General features: G+C 35.9%; 1 protein-coding gene across 3 annotated transcripts in view; it reads left to right on the forward strand.

Annotated features, from left to right (window-relative positions):
* Window positions 1–4,919: 4,919 nt before the first annotated feature.
* LOC149535091 (Ubiquitin carboxyl-terminal hydrolase family protein) overlaps window positions 4,920–19,845 on the forward strand; it is a 49,489-nt gene continuing 34,563 nt past the window's right edge. For 2 of the 3 annotated variants that reach the window (XR_016356976.1, XR_016356977.1), the window contains exon 1: window positions 4,920–7,254. Coding sequence is in view for 1 of the 3 variants with exons in the window: in XM_089804466.1 (XP_089660592.1) it covers window positions 5,598–6,623 (1,026 nt within the window). In the remaining 2 variants the exon portion in view is untranslated. Of the gene's footprint in view, window positions 7,496–19,845 lie in introns of those variants that run through there. The other variant, XM_089804466.1, reaches the window with a different exon arrangement.

A 19,845-nucleotide genomic window follows, 5' to 3' on the forward strand; every position in this document is an offset into this window, starting at 1 on the left:
CAAATAAGTAATCCTATGAATGATAAAGGTACAAAAATTAAACAAGATGATCAAAGACAGTATGTGAAGTGGAGATCTCCACCGTTGGGATGTGTTAAAAGTAATTTTGATGGTTCAACTAAAGGGAATCCTGGAAAATCAGGATGCAGTGGTATATTGAGAGACCACTACATCAAAATAGTGGATGCTATTGCAATACCTATAGGCCTGCCCACTGGTCATAAAGCTGAGGCTACAACTGCTTTGTTCACAGTGAGGATGGCTGTCGAATATGGATTTTGAAATTTATGGTTGGAAGGAGATTCTCTTAATATTGTCAACATGCTAAATAATAAGAGTTTGATAACTTGGAGTATCGAGGGCAGCATAATTGAAACAAAAGAATTGATGAAAACGTTTGATAATGCTTTTATTACTCATATTTTTGTGAAGGTAACAAAGCTGTTGACTAGACTGTGAATCAAGCGGTCTATAGGGAAACAAAGATGAGTTGGCAAGATGACCTAAGCAAGGAATGCGAGCTGACAAAAATTGTTAATTATGATATGACACATGCTATCGAAGGAAAGATCACTCAAGATTGAGGAATTTATGATGAAAAGTGATGGGTTTATGGCAGATTATTTGCATATCCCAAGGAGGTGCCATAGTACAATTATGGAATGAACTTGGCACGTATGCAAGATTAAAAGTTTCCCAGAAATCAAATACACTTTACTTTTCTTGTTGGTTATCATTTCTCATATTAGTTTTAGGTGTAGAGCCGAATACGAGATGGGAGGGTAACTTAGAAAACAAGAGCCGAATAATTGCAAGGTGAAAGGCGAATTCAGCTATGTGGGATATTTTGCAAAAAGGGAAAGTTACAATGTATATTAAGAAGCTTCATGGGTATATGCTCCACATTACATAGTATTTTTTCAAAAACTGGATTGAAGATAGGGTTACGATGCATGGGGTTACTCTGAAACTGTCTAAGGAATTTATTGTAGAGATTATAGGTCTTCTAGTGAAGGGACTTAAATTCAGTAAGGAGACCAACATTTCAAATGCTGCCTTCAAGAAATTCCCAAAAAGTAATGAAGAGGAGAAAAAGCTAGAGAAGAGTGGCAACTTCTATGACCTGAGCTAGATTAAGGTTATTTGGAGGGATGTTTTATTGTGCATTCATGAGTATTTCATCCTTGATGGTAGATCTAAGAGGGTGCACAAATTTTATTTTGTTTTTTAAAATCACTTTAGATACAAAGATAGAGTTTCTTTCCTATTTTATTTGAAATACTATTTGATTTATAGTCTCCAAGCCCATAGTAAGAAGGAATCACGTCTTGTGCTCCATGAGGGGTTAATTTTACTTATTGAAAAGTATTGTAAAAACAAGGCTATTAAACCCTCTCTAGTTGTGGAGAAGAAGTGAAAATCAACTGGTAACAACCCTCACTCAAATAAAATTAAGGTTAAAAGTGAGGAAGGAATTAGCGATAGTAAGGGTACCAAAAAGGGCAACAAAAGGGAGATTAAGAAGAAACATGTGGAATAAGTTACAGAGTTTGAAAATTCTGCTGAAGATGATGAAAAAATGGAAATATGAGACCTCAGTTCAAATTTGGATGGTTACTCTAGGAGTAGAGGCATGTCTATAGGAAAGGATTATGTGGATGGTAGTAAAGATAGGCAAATAGAGTCTAATGCAGGGTCAAAAGCTTCAGGGGATGAAGAGGGGAAACAAAGTGTTCACCCTACTTCTACTAAAAGGAATTCTAGTAAGGATAAAATGGACATGGATACCAAAAAGAATTATGAGGGTAAAGCCATTGTCATGAAAGAACATAGGTTGAGTAAGGAGAATAAAGAGGAGCTTAATGAGAAGCAAGATGCAAACATTGAGATCTAGGTCAATATAAAGGAGAATAAGGATACTACTATTGACTCTGTGAATAAGGCTGATGATGATTGTAGGGATGATTCTCATTAGGCAAATTTATCTTTCCTTCATACTGCCAAGCTTAAAGTTGATGTGTCTCTTCAAGGTGATTCGTGGCTCTACAATGAGTTTATGGTGCTTAAGAAAAAAGTTGGGGATATGCAGAAAGAGCTGGAACATGAACATGTTATGAGAGCCCATATGGAAAGCTAAGTTGTTATTATTGCCAACTAACTTAAGAAGTATGAGCTACACACTCTGTCAATTAATGAAGGGTAGTGGGTAGAGGATGGAGCTTGTTACCTCCAATTTATGTGCTGTGGTGGCCAATTTGGGAAAGAAAAGCAATAAGGAGATTATGCCTCCAAATACTGTTGGGGTGAAGAGTCTAGGAGGTCCAAGTAAGAGGACTAGGTAGAGTATGAAGAAAAAGGTTATTGAGGCTCCTAAGGCTCTTGTTTCTGCCATGGTTGATATTATCCAGAGTATTGCGGAGGTAGAAAAGGAGGTAGTGAAGATCCTTAAAGAGTTGTTGTAGGAACTGGTCGGGGTCGCTGGTGTGTTGGTTGCTGGTCCATGTTGTGTTGCTAGTTTTGTGTTTTTATTTTCAGCTTTTTGTTTAAACTTTAGGTTCTAGGTCCTTGTAAAACCTAGGTTTTTTTTTTGTTTGGTTTACTCTTGAGGTTTCAGGTCCTTGTAAAACCTAGTTTTTTTTTATGTTTGTTGGTAAACTTTAGGTTTTAGGTCCTTTTAAAACTTGTTGGTGCTTAATGTTGATCTTTAGCTTTTGTTAAAGGGTTTTGGGTCCCTTTAAAACCTATTTTTGTTTTATTCTAAACAATGATATTATTACCCTAAATTGAGTCTTATAATCAATGATTTAAAAAAAAAAAAACCCAAAAACAAGCTTAACAAGAGTTGCACATAGGTGGAATCCTCGACTTGTGTAATGAAGTAGGAGAAAATATTAACTAATTAGCATAAAATAATGGTCTTGCTTGGTGATTCCATTCACATTACCTATAGTGACAAGAACCAAACTTGACAGTGGTCTCAAAAATATAAGACTGCCAAAAATGTGAGGATGAGGATTGTCTTGAATCTAAGTTTAGGGTGAACTATATAGTTGAATGGAAGAGGATGATCTTCCTAGTGACCATGAAATTCAAATCTTCATCCAACTTATGATAAGAACTTCTTTTAATCCAGCTTTATTTGGTGTCTTGTATGATGATATTCCTAGTGATCGATAAATCCTTGTTCGGTGGTTTCATTTACATTATTTGTAGTGACAAGAACCAAACTTGAAAGTGGTGCCAAAAATGTGAGGATGAGTATTCTTCTAAATTAAAGTTTAGGGGTGAACTATTTAGTTTAGTAGAAGAGGATGATATTTCTAGGGACTAAGAAATGCAATTCTAAATCCAACTCATGATAAGAACTTTTTTGAGTCCAAATTTATTTGGTGTTTCATATAATGATCTTCCTACTTACCAAGAAATCACTTTTTTGGATTGGTCATATAATTATAAGGAGTCTAAACCTTGACTTACATATTGATAGTTGTATTGTGAGGTTTTCACATCACTGCCCCATTGCAATTGCAAACCCCCTTCTTTGTTGGTAGGTCTAGGGTAGTAGAGCAATTTCAAAAACAATCTAGAATATAAGAAGTCTCCTTAGAGTGTCAAATGGGAAAAGTGAGCAAAAATGGTGATATTTGACAAATGTCAAAATTTGAGGGAAACTTGAGAAAAAAATGCTAAGTGTCAATATGGAGAAAATTTGGGAGATTTTAACTAACTATGAAAAGGAGACGAGGCACTTCTTCAATCTAATCGAAAAGGAGATGTGTTACCTCTTTGTTCCAAGTGAGAAGGAGATAATACACCTCTTTGTACCAAGAAAAAAGATGAGACACCTCTTTGTCCCAAGGAAAGTGAGATGAAGCCTCTTCTCATCTCAAATGGAGGTGGAGTAAGCACTTCCTTATCACATGATTGAATAAAGGAAGATGTGGATTGATTTTGGTATATAGAATAAATACGAAATTTCTATTAGAAGATAAATAGGAAAATAATATGAAAAAATAGTATTATAAATATAAGAGCGAAAAAAAACTAAAATAATTATATAAAAAATAATAATAATTTAAAAAGCTAAAAACTAAACTAATTAATCCTTTTAGAAAACTACAAACTAATTCAATTTAAAAAAATGAAAATCAAATTATAACTTTCTAAAAGAAAACATAGATTAATTTTTAGGAGAAAAAAAAACTAAAACAATTGTAAAAACTTAAAACTAAACTAATTCAAAATCTAAAAATTAAACTATTTTTTTTGGGTGGAGGTTATCCACAAACAAATTTTAGGTATCCAATACAGGCCTCCGCTTGCCTGAAACCTTTGGCTAAGAACTAAGGACTAAGGAGCATCCATGCTGCCAAATTTGCTCGGGGCATGATCCCGGCCTCATCCCCTATGATGTCTTCGATCCTTGCACTCAACAAGACTTAATCCTTGGTGGGCTCTTTGTGAGCCATTCAGCGTCACCAGTAATTGACAATTAAAGTAATTTAAAAAAAAAAAAAAAAAAAAAAACTTAAAAAACTAAAAATTAAATCAATTTATTTTTTTATGAGTTTTATAAAAGAAAATAAAATTAAAAATAAGAGAAAATTAAAGTGTGAATTTTTAGGAACCACATAAAATCAATTAGCTTTAAAATTATTAAATATATAATATAATATATTTATTTTTATTTATATATTTAATTCTTTAATTTTAAATCATACCTAATATATAGATTATAGATTAATAAAGATTAAGTAAAAGAATCAGTTTAATACTTTTAATGTTTTTTATAAAATCAACTACAACTTATTATAATTATATTTAAAAAATAAATTTTCATTATTTAATTAAATTATAATTATAATTATTTAGTAAAAGAAAAGTACAAGTGACACTTGTATTATTTGCATCATCGCAGGGCTTTTGCAGTCTCTGAAAACCCTCGAAACTAGTTATAAATGGCTCTGAACATGAAATTCAGAAAAAACACTTTGCTGTTCCTTTTCCCTACCAAAGACTCTTAAAATTCACCAAAAATATATTCATCATTGTATTGAGTGAAACAGGATGATTTTTTCTGTTTCTCTAAACTTTGGATTAGGTAGTAGAGTTCAGGTCACCAACACTCAATCCAGAAGTTTCGAATAACCTCTCATCCGATTCCTAGTCGAGGTATGATGATTCTTGCTCTTCGATTGTGTAGAAACTTGAGTTTTTGAAGTGTTGGTGCTAGTGATTGACAATGAAACTTCTGCATGATTCATAATCGCCTTCTGCAAATTAAGGGCTGCGAAACAGATTGGGATGTATGGATATAGTATTGAAGTTCTTGAAAAAGTCGTACATTTAATTTTCTTTAACATTGGGATCATACTCTGTCATCTATCATTGAACATTGAGATAAATATTAAAGCTAGATTGGGGTATCTAGTCTACAATTAAGCATGATTATTATTTAACCAGCAATACTGATCTCCATGATGGGTGCCTCTAAAATCAACAAAGAAATATTATTCATGAAGTGCCCAAATGCTTGCAGTTACGTTCATACATTACGCGTGTCATCCCTCAAAGTGAAGTGGCGGAGGGATTATGGAATGGACGAGGCTATAAAGAATGATAAAAGATGGAAGTTTTGTGATAAAATAGTGAGAGAAGTGGTTAAAGAGCCTGGACAAGTAATTCCCCTCAGATACCTGGAGAAAAGGAGAGAGAGGTTACATTTGCCTTATAAGGTGCAAACCTTTCTGAAGCAGTATCCTGGTCTATTTGAAATGTACATGGATAGAATCAAACCCAAAACTCAGCCTGTTCCATTTCTGCGCATCAGTGATCGACTGGCTCAATTTTTGGAGGAAGAAAAGAGGATTAAGAATGATAATGAGTTACTTCTGATTGATCGGTTGAGAAGGTTACTTATGCTCACTCAACAGAAAAGCCTTAGTGTTCAGAAGCTCGCTGATGTGAAAAGAGAGTTTGGCTTTCCGGATGACCTTATATCCACTTTATCTTCCAAATACCCTAATCTGTTTAGCGTTGTTGTCAGTGATGATGACGGTCCTACTCCTCCCTATGTGCAACTTGCGTCATCAGAACTTTCCAATACCAGTGCCAATACCGCTTCTCTCTCTGCAGTAGAGAGGAGGGCACAAGAAGAATCCCTTAAGACTGGGAGACCTTACACTCCCTCTTTCAGTATCTGCTTTCCCCCTGGGATGATGTTGAAGAAGGGAATGATGGAGTGGACAAGAAACTGGATGGAGCGTCCTTATATATCACCTTATATAGATTCAACTCATTTAGATCCGGCTTCGCCTGAAATGGAAAAGCGAATGGTGGGTGTTTTACATGAACTACTTTCCCTTACTGTACTTCGAAGGATGGCTGTTCCAACATTGGGAAAATTTTGTAATGACTTAAGATTGCCGAATGCATATCCAAAGATTTTCACAAGACATCCGGGAATCTTTTATTTGTGCCATAAGGGTGGTATCAAAACAGTAATGTTGCGAGAGGCATATGACAGGGCAGATTTGATTGATAAAGACCCCTTGCTCCTCATAAAAGAGAAATTCTGTCAACTTCTAAGTGAGGGCCGTGAGGAGCAGGATAAGGAAAAATGAACTGAAATGGACAGTGATTCTTCAGAAGAAGGAAGCAGTATCAGAAGGGACATGAACACTGAAGATATGATAAAAGATGATACTGACATTGGAGATGAAGCAATTGCTGATCAAGAAGAAAAGTAAGTTGATGATAATGCAGGCTTTTGGTTTTCTTCTCCTGATGCAATAAGTTGCAGTTTTAAGTGATAAAGTCGGCTGCACATTTTTAGTCAGAGTTATACACTGTCTGAGAAATAGTATGATGATGAGGAGAAACAGCTGCAGCCCCTCCATGCTTTCTATATGCAAACCATATCGAAAGCCTTCAAATGATTCTGAATGCTGCTATAGCAATATTATTATGAAATATAGCTAAACAAGATATGCCTGTGTTTAGCAGAATTGAACATTGAGAAAATGTTCCTTGATTTCCCTTTCTTCACAGCCCTTTTAAGTACATCAGAAAATAACATGACATACTTGGCAACTGAGGGAATTTGATCAACTTTCACAGAAGCTCATTGAGGAGAAACGTGTGTTGTCTCCATTTTGGTAGGATACAACTGCATATCCAATTCTTCTGCAAGATGCAAACAGTGGACTGATTCAGGCGAGAAGGAGCTCACTGGATTTTTCCATTTGGTCCAAGGTTTCCTTCTTCACAAACAAGTTTTGTAAGTGCTTACAAAATAGAAATATCATGAAGATGAAAGTAGCATCGAACAATGAAACGAAGAACACTAATTTTTTTGGTCGTGCATGATGGTCACTGAGAAGGGCTTTCTCCAAACTTTTTGTTTTTGAAGATCAAATACATTAATGTCCGCGAGTGTTCACATCTCTACTTTATTGTGCATTTTAGGTGCTAAATTTATTATTAATTTATGTCCTGTCAATGTGTGAATCCTCTTCCAACCTGGTTAAAAAAAACTGGTTTTCAGTATTTACTTATTTAGTCTAGATGTTACCATCATATTTTTTAAACTTCAATTCTTTGTGTGATTTTGATGACAAAAGTAAAGTGTCTGTCTACAATTCTTACAAAGTATTGGGAATTTGCTTAGCAGTTGATGATAACAAATAGATGTTCTGTTGACTTACATAATTAATACCAGACTGTCTTCATATTTACCTATGCATGATTTAGGTTTAGGTGGAGCACTTACATCTGAGTAGGCTTAACCTTTATCTTGGCATTCTATGAATGAAGATGTAGTTTCTAGTCCTGTCCAGTTTTTCGGAAGAGTAGGCTATCAAATGGAACCTGCTGTTTAGTCGGAAAAACTTTTAACTAAATTTCTGAAGTTTTTAAGAGTGATCTTTGATATGTATGAATGAATTTTAGTTAATAAGACTTCTGAAAGGCTCATCAAAGGAACCTTAGGTTCGGAGGGGGAAAAGGCTGAATCTGAACAACAGAAACTACGAGACAGAAATAATTGCAGGTAGATTTCAATTCCGATTTCTGAAATAGTTGTAGTAAACTTATTAAGCACAAGTGATCAAGTTACGTTGTATGACGCTGGAATTTCTAACTTGAGAGCCTTCTAGTAAAAAAAATTATTTTTCCATCAAGATTGTAACAAGCGTCTAGTAGGTATACAGTATAACAATCTGTCATTATGTAGAAAAATCTTTAAACAACTATATTGCCTTTTCTAACAAGAGACACATTATGTCCAGTTCCTGCCTTCACTTTGAGCATATAATTTGTGTTTGGAGTCACATTTCAAAATCAGAAATGGCAGAAGATTAAAATAATATTACCAGAGAGTATGACCGAAGAAAAAAGTAGCAGAAGTTAATTAACGGTAAAGTAATTTTTTAAGACTACGCTTCAAGCAAGAATAGAAATTGGATGCCCTTTCTAAAGCATGGGGCCATATTCTTTCTAAAACTTTGTAATTAGAGCGGAAGATTTTATTTCTAATGGATCATAGTTAACTTTGGACATGTAATGCAACAAATGTTGTTGTGCTAAGGCCTATAGTTGAATTTGATTTTGAAACCGAGGATCAACATCATGACTATGGTTCTGAACCAGGCTCAAATTTGTATCTGGACAAAGAATTCTTGATAAGAAAAGGTGAAAACAATAGAATCAATTTAATAATTGATTTTATATATATGTATGTATGTATGTATATTTATTTTAAGGGCAAAGGTGGACGAGGCACCAGTGTATATGTATGTATGCATATATATTTATTTTAAGGGCAAAGGTAGACGAGGCACAAGAATATATATATATATATATATATATATATAAAATAAGTAACCGGATTCAAGTGCTTATTAGGGAAAGAATCTGGAAAGAAAACCCCAATTCACAGCCAATACAAATGAATAATTCAACATCAAATACAATTACAGCTGGTGAAAGTATTTCTAGGGAGCAACACTGTAATCTTTATCTATAGCAATTAAATGCGCTAAGTCTGGAAAGTCATTCACATAAATACTTAGTCTTGTGGAATCAAGATTGATACCATCAGACCCCCATTTTGCTAATAAATCAGCAGCAGTGTTGCCTTCTCTGTAGGTATGTGAAATGTGGCAAATTTCAAACGAATCAATCAAGTTCCAGATTTTAGTCATGATATATCTGATTCTCCAGTTAAGAATTTGTCTCTTAATGCAAGCATTATTATTCTTTTCTATTATAATTATTATAAGTATTACTATAATTATCTATGTACCTTGGGGATGTATCCCTACATTTTCAGATCTCATTGCGCACCAGATATGTTTTGAGGACACATGGATGGGTTGGTAATGTCCCCTACTTGTCCTCGATTTGTTGAAAAACTAGAGATATGACTGGGACATGAAATGCTTGTAGGAAACGTTTAGAAGTGTCAGGAGACAGCTAGGGAATTCCTAGACATCCTCCAATTATGCCAAGGATGGCTTGCCTGACCATCCTCTACAACCTAGTAAAATATAAATTTGTAATTCCAAATTTTAAAGAAGGGGTTTGGAACCCATAAGTGTGCTCCATAATCACCCTAAAACTTAAACAACCCCACAGACATGGAAAACAGAACGCTCTCTATATTTGTCATTGAGCATTTAGTGAAGTAAAAGACAAAGAAAGAGGAAAACTGTGAGAATAGAAGAGAAAGACCGTGAGAAAAATGTAAGAGAGCATCCAAATCTACATAATTTGAGTTAAGTTTACCATCTATTGTTCATTTGCACAAATTATCTTGTTTTTTGTCTTTTTCAAAGTTTAAAATAAGTGGTGTTCTTTTGCTTTTTGCTTTTCAACTATGTTTTGGTTTTCAAAATAACAAAAAACAAATCAATTAGTAGTGCAGGTGAAAGGGGGCTTTCGGGAGTGGGATTGTTGCTGGGACTGTGAGTTCAAATGATCCACTCAGACGCCTTTACTTTTTCCTGAAAGTTTGTTGAAAGCATCGATTTTTTCCCTTTTTTCTAAAGGATTTTTCAAAGGGTTCATTCGATCTTAAAAGACCCTTTTTATGATTTTCGGCAGCCATAGACAGACAAAAAAAAAATTTCAGGGGGAAGTAGAGTTTATTTCTAATACAAAAGTGAATGAAGTGCAAAAGGTTGTGAAAAAATAACCATAGTTTAAAAGGTCAAGGGTAGATTGTACATGTAGGATGAAGTGACAAATAAGGGAATGCCATTTGGGGACTGTTGGGATCTAAATTGTAGTGTCAATCTTTCTTGAGTTCCTGCCATCATGTCTGTTGGTCATATTTGACCCATTGTTTATAAGTTTATAACCAATCCAAGAGATCTTAAAAGACGGATCTTTCTATTGTGTTTTTTTCACCCCTTCAGTAATCATCTAAGTTTTCAATACAAGAGAAGTATCTTTCTGGTGTGTTCCCCCTCCTTCTGTAAATCAGCTATGTTGTCAAAATCCAAAATTGGCTAATTGTTTACCTTCTGGATTCTATTGCAAAATTCAAGAAGTTCGTGAGTCGGTAAACCTCCTGAATCCATGAGAAATGAAAGAGTGAAGGTCACCAAGTTTGCAAACTAGGGAAGTTAGCAAAATGGTGACAAAATGCTATGAATGTAGTTTGTAAACTTGCTGAATGTGAGACAAGGGAAACAAATGTGTTTAAGTCTCAACAAGTTTAACTTCATGGACTTGCCAAAAGGTTGACAGAGTTCTTAAGTTTTCAAAAAGTGCAGAAGTTTGATATTGTTCACCATGTTGGCAACAAGTCCAAATGATTGAAGAAGGAAACAAAGAAATTTGCAAGGTTCTTGATGTTGTTAAGTTTGCTAATTTCCGAACCTAAAGTTTAACACATTGAAGAGAAATAGAAGAAGATAGAGAAAGAATAAAGAAACGTGGCTAAATTCTAAATGTTTGCAATATGTAAGTTTGCAAAACTTAGTGTGACAGTTCATGGAAGGCCAAAAAATCTAGCAAGCAACAATGCAAGAAAGGAAATATCAAAATGTTTTGCACACCAACACCTGATTTTAATTGCTGAGAAACAAATGAAATGGCTTCTTTTCTACTCGATCCATTCAATATGCTCGCCATTAGTTGGTGTAGGAGCACCTAGGGGTTATTTGTTTTCAACCCTCAAATTTTGGTATGTAAGATCCAATAAGGATCATGGTGAGAATAAGGACTAGCCACGAGTCCAATAGGTAAGTTTGTGAAGGTTTGAATGTGTTTGCATGTAACTGCCAAAATTGGGCAAAACTTGTCAATGTATTGGCCAAAAGTTGCCATGTGAGCCAAACTTGGGCATGTAAAGTTCCCGTCATAAAATAAATAATTAATCAAACCTTTGTGTATGGGCCGATTGATTTAGTATAATGCGGACCCATATTTATTTAATTGTTTCCGTAGGTGTGATCGTCGGCTATCTTTGTAAACCCTTAAAAAGTTCCTCCGAAAGGTATTTAAGCATGACATGTAGGTAGTAGTTGGTATGCAATTTGGATTATTCTCTCTGTATTGCGAATTCCTGTTGGAGTTCTCTGTGTTCACCATTTCGGAAGTGAAAGACCTTCCCTACTTGGCTATTCCGATTTCATTGGGATTCAACCCTTAAGCTATTCCATCTGTGTATTCTTGGCTCAGAATTGGCAAATCGAAGCATTCTTATGTGCAAATATCATTGTTTTTGGAATATATCTATCTTAATTCGTGTGTGGCAGTGTGCAATCCATGTTTTATTAATTCCTCTGTGATTGATCAACAATTGCATTATTCCATATGCATTCCCTTATCACCCTCCAACAACCCTCATTTTGTACGCATTCCCCCATCACCGTACGGACTTGCAGTAGCGCTACCATACAATCCATTGTACAACCTGCATCATCAACCCTATGAGCCTGCTTATGGATACCGTACAACTTGCATTTCCCATTGTACGACTTGCATTCCTCCATTGTACGGTCCTGCCTTGTTGCCACTGTATGACCGCTACTCTTCTTCTCACTGTACGAACACTTGCTTTACCTCCAGGCATAGCAGAACTTGACTCCTAAGGTGCATTTTGGACTAGAGGAAGGACTCCTTTGGGCATCGCTGGAAAGGAACATTACAGGGCATAGTATGGGAAATGGATCAAAAGTGCATAGAAGGTCGTTTTTTGCATGTTGATGTGTTTGATAGGTGTCAAGATGCTATTTTGCATCAATAGAGTGCAAGTTTGTAAGGGGAACACAAAAGTTGCATAGTGAGCAAAAAGTTGTCATGACAACTTTTGCATTTTAAAATGTTGTCATGACAACATTTAGGCAAAAATGAGCATCTTGCCCAAAAAACAGTTATGGGTCTGAACCAACAGTGGAAACCTGATGGGAAGACAAATATAAGGCCTTCTATGGCATTGCATGTAGGTTGGTTAACATTTGGCACAAATTTAAATAAAGAATAGTTGATAGTTTTCTGGCAAATTCTCTGCAGATCCTTTGCAACTGGTGCAATTTGTGCTTAATGGATTGAACTTGCTAATTTTCTTCTGTAGATAGTTAGAGTAGACTATATCCTTGCATTGTGTGCTTTGGTATTGAATCTTGTTAAGTTTTGTTTGTGTAGATATAATCCCAATCTTTGACTTTTCACTAGACCAAATAGAGTTGGGTCCAATAAAATGACTTTACTTTGAAACCCCACCGTGAGAACTTCACAGCCCTTGGAGGTATGAAAGTACAGTCAGTGTACATTATTTTCGCTTTTGTTGGAGGCCAGAAAGTGATGTTATCAGAGGTTTTAAATTTGCAGGAGCAGATTGGATGAGCAAATCCAATGACATGGAGATGTGCATGGGGTTCATACAAAGCCTTGGTGAAGAGTTGAAATGAGATGACATGAAAGATTTTAATGACGTCCATGAGACTGCCAGTCTAAGGGACCAAAAGGCCAGTTAAGCAGCCTGCTATAATTTCTCCATGTTGTTCCTTTTGTTGTGGATCCGAATTAGGAAGCTAGCTGTCTTGTGTAATCTTGGCTCTTCAAAAAGTTCCTTCATGCTGCTCGCCTATAGGCTATTCTTGTACGTGTTACGAATATCTTCATACGCAACACATTCTTTGATAAAGTGCCATTCCATTTCCACCACTCCTTTGCTGCAAAAAGTACAGATTCTCTCTTCCCACTCTTCTTTAGGGACCTTCCATCTACTAGTTTCACATCGTAAATGATGAGAGCTGGTCCTTAACCGAGCAATTAAAATTTTGGCTTTTTTTTAGTTGCAGATCCTAAATATTCTTTATCCCCATATTCCCATGTTTGATTAAATTCTTTGACATAGGAGGCTTTTTTCTACCTATCAAATTTGTTCACATGGAAGTTCTGAATTTCTCTAACACCCATTTCTTTATTTCTATAGTGGTGTTTGGACACTCCTGAGGGATAATGTTCCATTTTGTTCAACCACTTGCTATTTTGTTTCTTGGATGTTTTTTTTCCTACGTTTTAGCTCCTCCTTAGCCACCAATTTAGGCCAGCGATGTTTATCCATATTTCCCACTTTTTTTGGATAGCTTAGCAATTGGATAATTGCTAAGGCCGTAATTGTAAACATGCCCGCCTCCGCCAAAAAGATCTCGTAAGGAACCAATGACTTGACCTGAGGTTAATAGTAATGAGATGTTTCTGGATTCTCTCTATTTGCTGCCATTTTTGATTTGATATGTAGCTCCCCCAAACCTCACACCTATAAAGAATAATCAAAACCACCAAAAGACTGAAGAGGGTCTTCCTAGTTTTCCAATCCCATAGTTCTGCTTTCCTGCATCTATTTTGAAGAAGGTAAGAGACCTTCCATCACCCTTGAATTTTTTTTGATCTGCATGTCTCCCAGCTTAATCTATAATGGAAGTCAATTCCAAGATATTTGTACTCCTTTACTATTTCTAATGGGTTGTCCTCAAATATGAATGTGTGTTGCTCTTTTTTCTTTTTCAAAGAAAAGACAATGACTTTAGTTCTAGCAATATTGACTTCCATCCCTACCGTTGAGCAAAAGGACATCTGAGTTTATGAAACAGGAGTTGGCCAACCTTGGCTTTGTAGTTTCAAAAGGTGATTTGAAGATGGACCCCTCAAAGGTTGAAGCAATACTCAGTTGGCCCAATCCAAAGACTTCTAGTGAGGTGAGCATTTTCCATTGATTAGCTCAGCTTTATAGGAAGTTCATAAGGAATTTCAGTTATTTTTGTGCTCCAATTCTTGACACAATAAAAGGAGGTGTAAAGACCAAGTTCCAATGGACTGAGAGGGCAGATAAAGGCTTTGAGCTATTGAAGAAGGTGGTGGTTACACAACCTGTGTTAATGCTACCAAGCTTTGACAAACTCTTCACAGTAGAGTGTGATGCGAGTAACATTGTAGTAGGGGCAGTTTTTAGCCAATAAAGTAGACCTGTAGCATTTTTCAGTGAGAATCAGCAATGAGGCTAAGAAAAGTACTCATCTTAAGACTCAGAATTATGTGCTCTTGTTCAAGCACTAAGAAACTGGAAGTATTACCTTTTGTCAAAGGAATTTGTTGTTAATACAAGCAATCAAGCACTTAGTTTCCTTAATTCACAAGATAAGTTGAGTCATTGACATATCAAATGGGTTAAGTATTTGCAGCCCTATACATTCACCATTAAGCACAAGAAAGGTCAATGCAATAAGTTGCTGATGCTTTGAGTAGGAGGTTGTTGACAGTCCGAGAAATCCAATTAAAGAGTATTTGAATTGAGAGTTTTAAGGAACTTTATAAAGAAGATGAAAACTTTGCTGCAGTCTACAAAGTATCTAAGGAGTTTGAAAATCAGTTCCATAGTGACTATGCAGATTATAAGTTTCTAGAGGGTTTACTGTTGTCATTTAGGCAAAAATGAGCATCTCACTCAAAAATATTTATGGGTCTGAACCAATGGTAGAAACATGATGTGAGGGCATGTATAGGGCCTTCTATGGCATTGTAAGTAGGTTGGTTAACATTTGGCATGAATTTCAATAAAGAACAGTTGGCAATTTTCTGACAAACTTTCTATAGATCCTTTGCAATTGGTGCAATTCATGCTTAATGGATTGAACTTGCTAATTTTCCACTGTAGATAGAGTAGACTATTTCCTTGCATTGTGTGCTTTGGTATCGAATCTTGTTAAGTTTTGTTTGAGTAAATAAAATTCCAATCTTTGATTCCTGTTCATTGGACTGGACAGAGTTGGGTCCAATAAAATGACTCTACTCTAAAACCCCACCTTGGGAACTTCACGGCTCTTGGAGGTATGAAAGTAGAGTTAGTGTATATTATTTTCCGTTTTGTTGGAGGCCAAAAAATGATGTTTTCTATTTTTAAACTCCTGCCCTAGGTGAGCTCTGCTCTAGCCCAACTAGGAAGAAAGAGTTATTAGAGGTTAAAACTTGCAGGAGCAGATTGATGAGAAAATCCAATGACATGGAGATGTGCATGGGGTTCATACAGAGCCTTCGTGAAGAGTTGAAGAGTAGTTGAATCCATTTGAGTTGATTTCCAATTGAAAGATTGAACACAAGCTTGTTCCCTTTGTAAATCAACTATATTAGGGTTTGGCCATTGTAAGGATAGTCAAAATCTTGAAACCTCCAAAATATTAAAGAACACCGTAATGGGTATCAGCTGCAGTGATTTGTTTGTAGGGTTGTTTGGCACTTTTAAAACTAGAACCCAAAAACCCAAGTTGGAGGCCTAATTGTGACCTACTAGGGCTAGTAGGTCTAATAAAAAGGAAACTTGGAATCGATAGAAAAATGGCTAAAAGATCAAGCAACATGTAGTGTTTGGTGATTGAAATGATTGATTTGGAAGCCCTAGGCTCCTGCAAGATGAATGTAGAATGGCTTGGAAGTTGGTAGTTAAGCTTACCCTTGTGAGCTTAAGTTAGTAGTGTGTGAAATCTGACTTGATAGAGAAGCTCTAGGAGAGGAGGGAAGTAAGTTTGAACCTCTTAAGGTAGTAGGGTTTGTAGTTGAAAAGAATCCCTAGAATGTCTTAGAAGTGACGTGGACAAGAGCTTAGGGTAGCTCATTGAAGAGCCTCCCTACCATTAGTGTATGTCCTTTTACTGACTTGCATTAATTCGTCTAGTTTCCTTTTGATATAGGGTGTTGATTTTCAAGAGAGCTGATTTGGGCTATTAATTTTGAATTGCTACACTCTTGTTGTCTAGGGCAAGCCCCACATGGTTGAATGCGAATTTGAGGTTCATTTTGAAGGGTTGGTCATTGGGCTTGGGCATGTTGAGTCTATAGATTGTTCTAGGGCATCACATGATGCTTGTCTAAATGAAGGGAATAGCGTGTGAAAAATATCGTAATATATGTTCATGGAACGTATATCTCCATGGTTGTTTGCTAAATTTAGGGACACTATAATTCCTCTTGCCATATTTGCTAGTACAATTGTAATGAGGGTTTGATTGTGTATGACAACACCTGATAAATTACAAATGCTTTATGTCATTCCTTTATTTCATGCGAGTATTAATAGTTTAGTTATAGATTATTATGTTTTTGTTGTTGCATGAAATTTAAACCTGCGATTATACATGTATGCAGTCTACTTTGGTTGATGCCATACATGTTTTATTTTTTTCCTCTATGTTGTTCATGACTTTGTTGCCCAATGTCGCAAGCTCAGGTCCACATTGGTGAAGGATCAATCAATGCACTACTCAATCACTTTTCTACCATGTTATTTGTTGTAGTAGTGTAGATTTGGATGTTTATTGATCCAGTAAACCAACCAATGAACAATTTCGAGTAATCTTAATGAATAAATCTTTAGAGGATCATGTCCAGTATGCCAACACCTTGCCAATGTGTATGCAGTATAAATTAATATATCTTAAGGGATTAATGAAGTTTTTACTTATGGAAGCATGTGCAATGTATGATATCAACTGCAAGAGAGGTTATTGCAGGTAGTTTTACTTGATCCAGTGACAAATTTTGGGTCAAATATGCAATTTGGCTATGGTTATTGTCATCTTAATTGTTCATTTCATTTGATCAAACGACTATAAAGATATACCTGTTAACTGCTAGGGTTGCCATTGAACCAAAAGATCAACCTGTGAATGCCTGATACAATCACTAGACTTATAAAAGACACATGAGGTAGTTCATGACATGGCTTAATTTCTTCCTGTGTCTTCTATAAGTCTAGTGGTTGTATCAGGCATTAGCAGGTCGATCTTTTGATGCAACGACAAACCTAGTAGTTAAAATGTGGTATCAGAGCTTGGTCACATGTTCGAATTCTTGCAGGCCATGATGAGTAATGCTGGGAGGGGGGTTGTTGGTAGTGGGCCAATATCCCTTGCTAGATTTGCGACATGGTTTAACAACCTCTTGTGTCTTCTATAAGTCTAGTGGTTGTATCAAGCATTAACATGTTGATCTTTTTGTGCAATGACAATCCTAGCTTTTAATAATACCAAGCTTGAACTAAACCCAAAGTGCAGTAGAGATCACCCCTCCCAATGTTGGCTTTTAACCATCATAAGTTTGTTGATGAGGTTTTGTTTACCTTCATCACAAATCCTTGTCTTGAAGTTAAAAAAGTGCTAGGATTTTAGAGATCTGTTTTAAGAACCAATAGAAACTACATGACCTTGTAAGACATTTTGTACCCAAAATTTGGATGTTGATAGTTAAATGAGAGAGGGTTCTATCAAAGGGAAATGTTGTGTGGTTTTCACATCATCGCCCCATTTCAAATGGGGACCCTCTCTTTTCGCTTTGATAGGTTTAGGTGGTAGAACAAGTTTGATCAACAAGTTGGAATTTTGTAAGCCTTCCCAAAAAATCAAGTTGCAAAAATGGTAAAAGTTGGTCAAGTGTAAAAAAAAGAAAATTTGGCCAAGTGTGAAGAATTGGAAAAACTGGTAAAATTTGGCCAAATGTAAAGAACTGGGAAATTTGGCAAATTTTGGCTAATTGTGAAAATTGATAAATCAAAATTAAATTTGAGCCAAAAATATAAAAAATTGCCCTAGTAGATTTCCATGAAGGGGAAATACAAAGAAAACAACTGTTAAAATTAAAATAATATTTCCTCGTTTAGTGTTGACACCTCAAGAAGTGGATTTCACTTCCTCAAGTAGCAAGGCCGCCACATCAAGGAGTGGATTCCGCTTCTTCAAGTGGCATTGACATATCAAGAAGTGAATTCCACCTCTTCAAGTGACGAGGTTTCCGCTTTGGGGAGTGGACTTCACCTTCTCATCTGGAGATTGACACATCAAGGAGTGCACTCCCCCTTCTCAAGTGGCGAGGTTTCCACATCAAGGGGTGGATTCCACCTCCTCATGTGGCAAAGGAAGAAATTAATTTCTATTGGACAAAGAATTTAAAGGATTTAATGAAGGGAGAAATAATGCAAAAATGGAAGGGTAGTGTTGGTGTGAGTTTTGTTCCACTTCAACATATGGAATCGAAGACTTAATATTCCAAGATGAAATATTGAATTTCCAATTCCCTCTTGAATAAGGATGTTCATATGCAGAGCAATGTAGATAAATTGTGTGGTCGAATGAGACAACCTCAAGGTTCCTTTTTTTTTTGTGGACTATCACTCGGTTTTGATGATGTGATTGCTGGTTATCACAAAGGGTCTCACACAATTCATTCAATGGATATAAACTACTTCAATATATTTAGCTTCACAATTGCAATGAAAATATAGCTTTTGACTTCCAAGTCTGGAACCTTCAACATGAACTTAAACTTAGCTTCTACCTCTACATCTAAATATGAATTAAAGGAAACATGGATGAAGTTGGAGTCTACTAGATGTAATCTTTTCAGCGACTCCACCCACCTAGGGCAAAATTCTAAGATATACTCAAATGATTTTCAAATCAACATCTCCCCTTCAATCCCATCAAATAAATGGAAACTAAAGTTAGACTATCAATTGAAGTTGAGTAAAATCACTAGCTAACCACACAAGACACACTTACAATCAGCAAGAGGCTAGTGGCCTAGTTTATATTTGAGTCAAGCAACTTCTAAACAACATGAAAAGAAATCTACTCGAAGTGATTGAAGAAATTATGCAACACTCCAAAACAACATTAAGTGATTCATCACGAAGACCAGCAATGAACCATTAATCACTTTAATAGCATTATGGCAACAATTTCAACAAGTGTCTCCCCTAGGTAGCCTACTTCTACTCCTAGCTCTCTCTAACCTTAATGTCTAAGTCTATACAAATGAAAAACGGCGTTGGCCTTTCATAGTTCAATTATAATGAAGTGCCAAGATCATTTTAAGATCAAGGACCAAGATTTATTCCTAAAAATCCTAATCAGGGTTGGCACATTATCATCCAATTAAATGAAGGCACCACCTTGTGGGCCAGTAAGAAATTTACAATGCTTTTGAGATCCAATGAGGAAATTGTACACTTGGCATAATATGATTAAAATATGTGCTTGAAACTGGAATTTTTTGATTGGTAGAAGACAAGTGGGCACCACCTCAACTTCCTCATCTTGTAGACTTGATCAATCTTTTGGTGATGAGAAAATATCTATTGATACTCATATTATCAAGCCTTTATTTGTGATGGCATATTCCCAAATTACTTAATCTTCTCAACATTTCTTCATCTTCTCGGAAATTTTCTCCTTGCCACGATTCCAACCTTGATTGTTCATGCAAACTTGATTCTTGAACTTCTTGAAGTGATGAAGTCTTCAAGTAGCTAGATCCTTCAAAATGAACTTGGCTTTTCGAAGG

This window comes from Cupressus sempervirens, chromosome 10 (assembly GCF_028749045.1).
Source record: "Cupressus sempervirens isolate cs-2001-9-10 chromosome 10, ASM2874904v1, whole genome shotgun sequence".
NCBI lineage: Eukaryota > Viridiplantae > Streptophyta > Pinopsida > Cupressales > Cupressaceae > Cupressus > Cupressus sempervirens.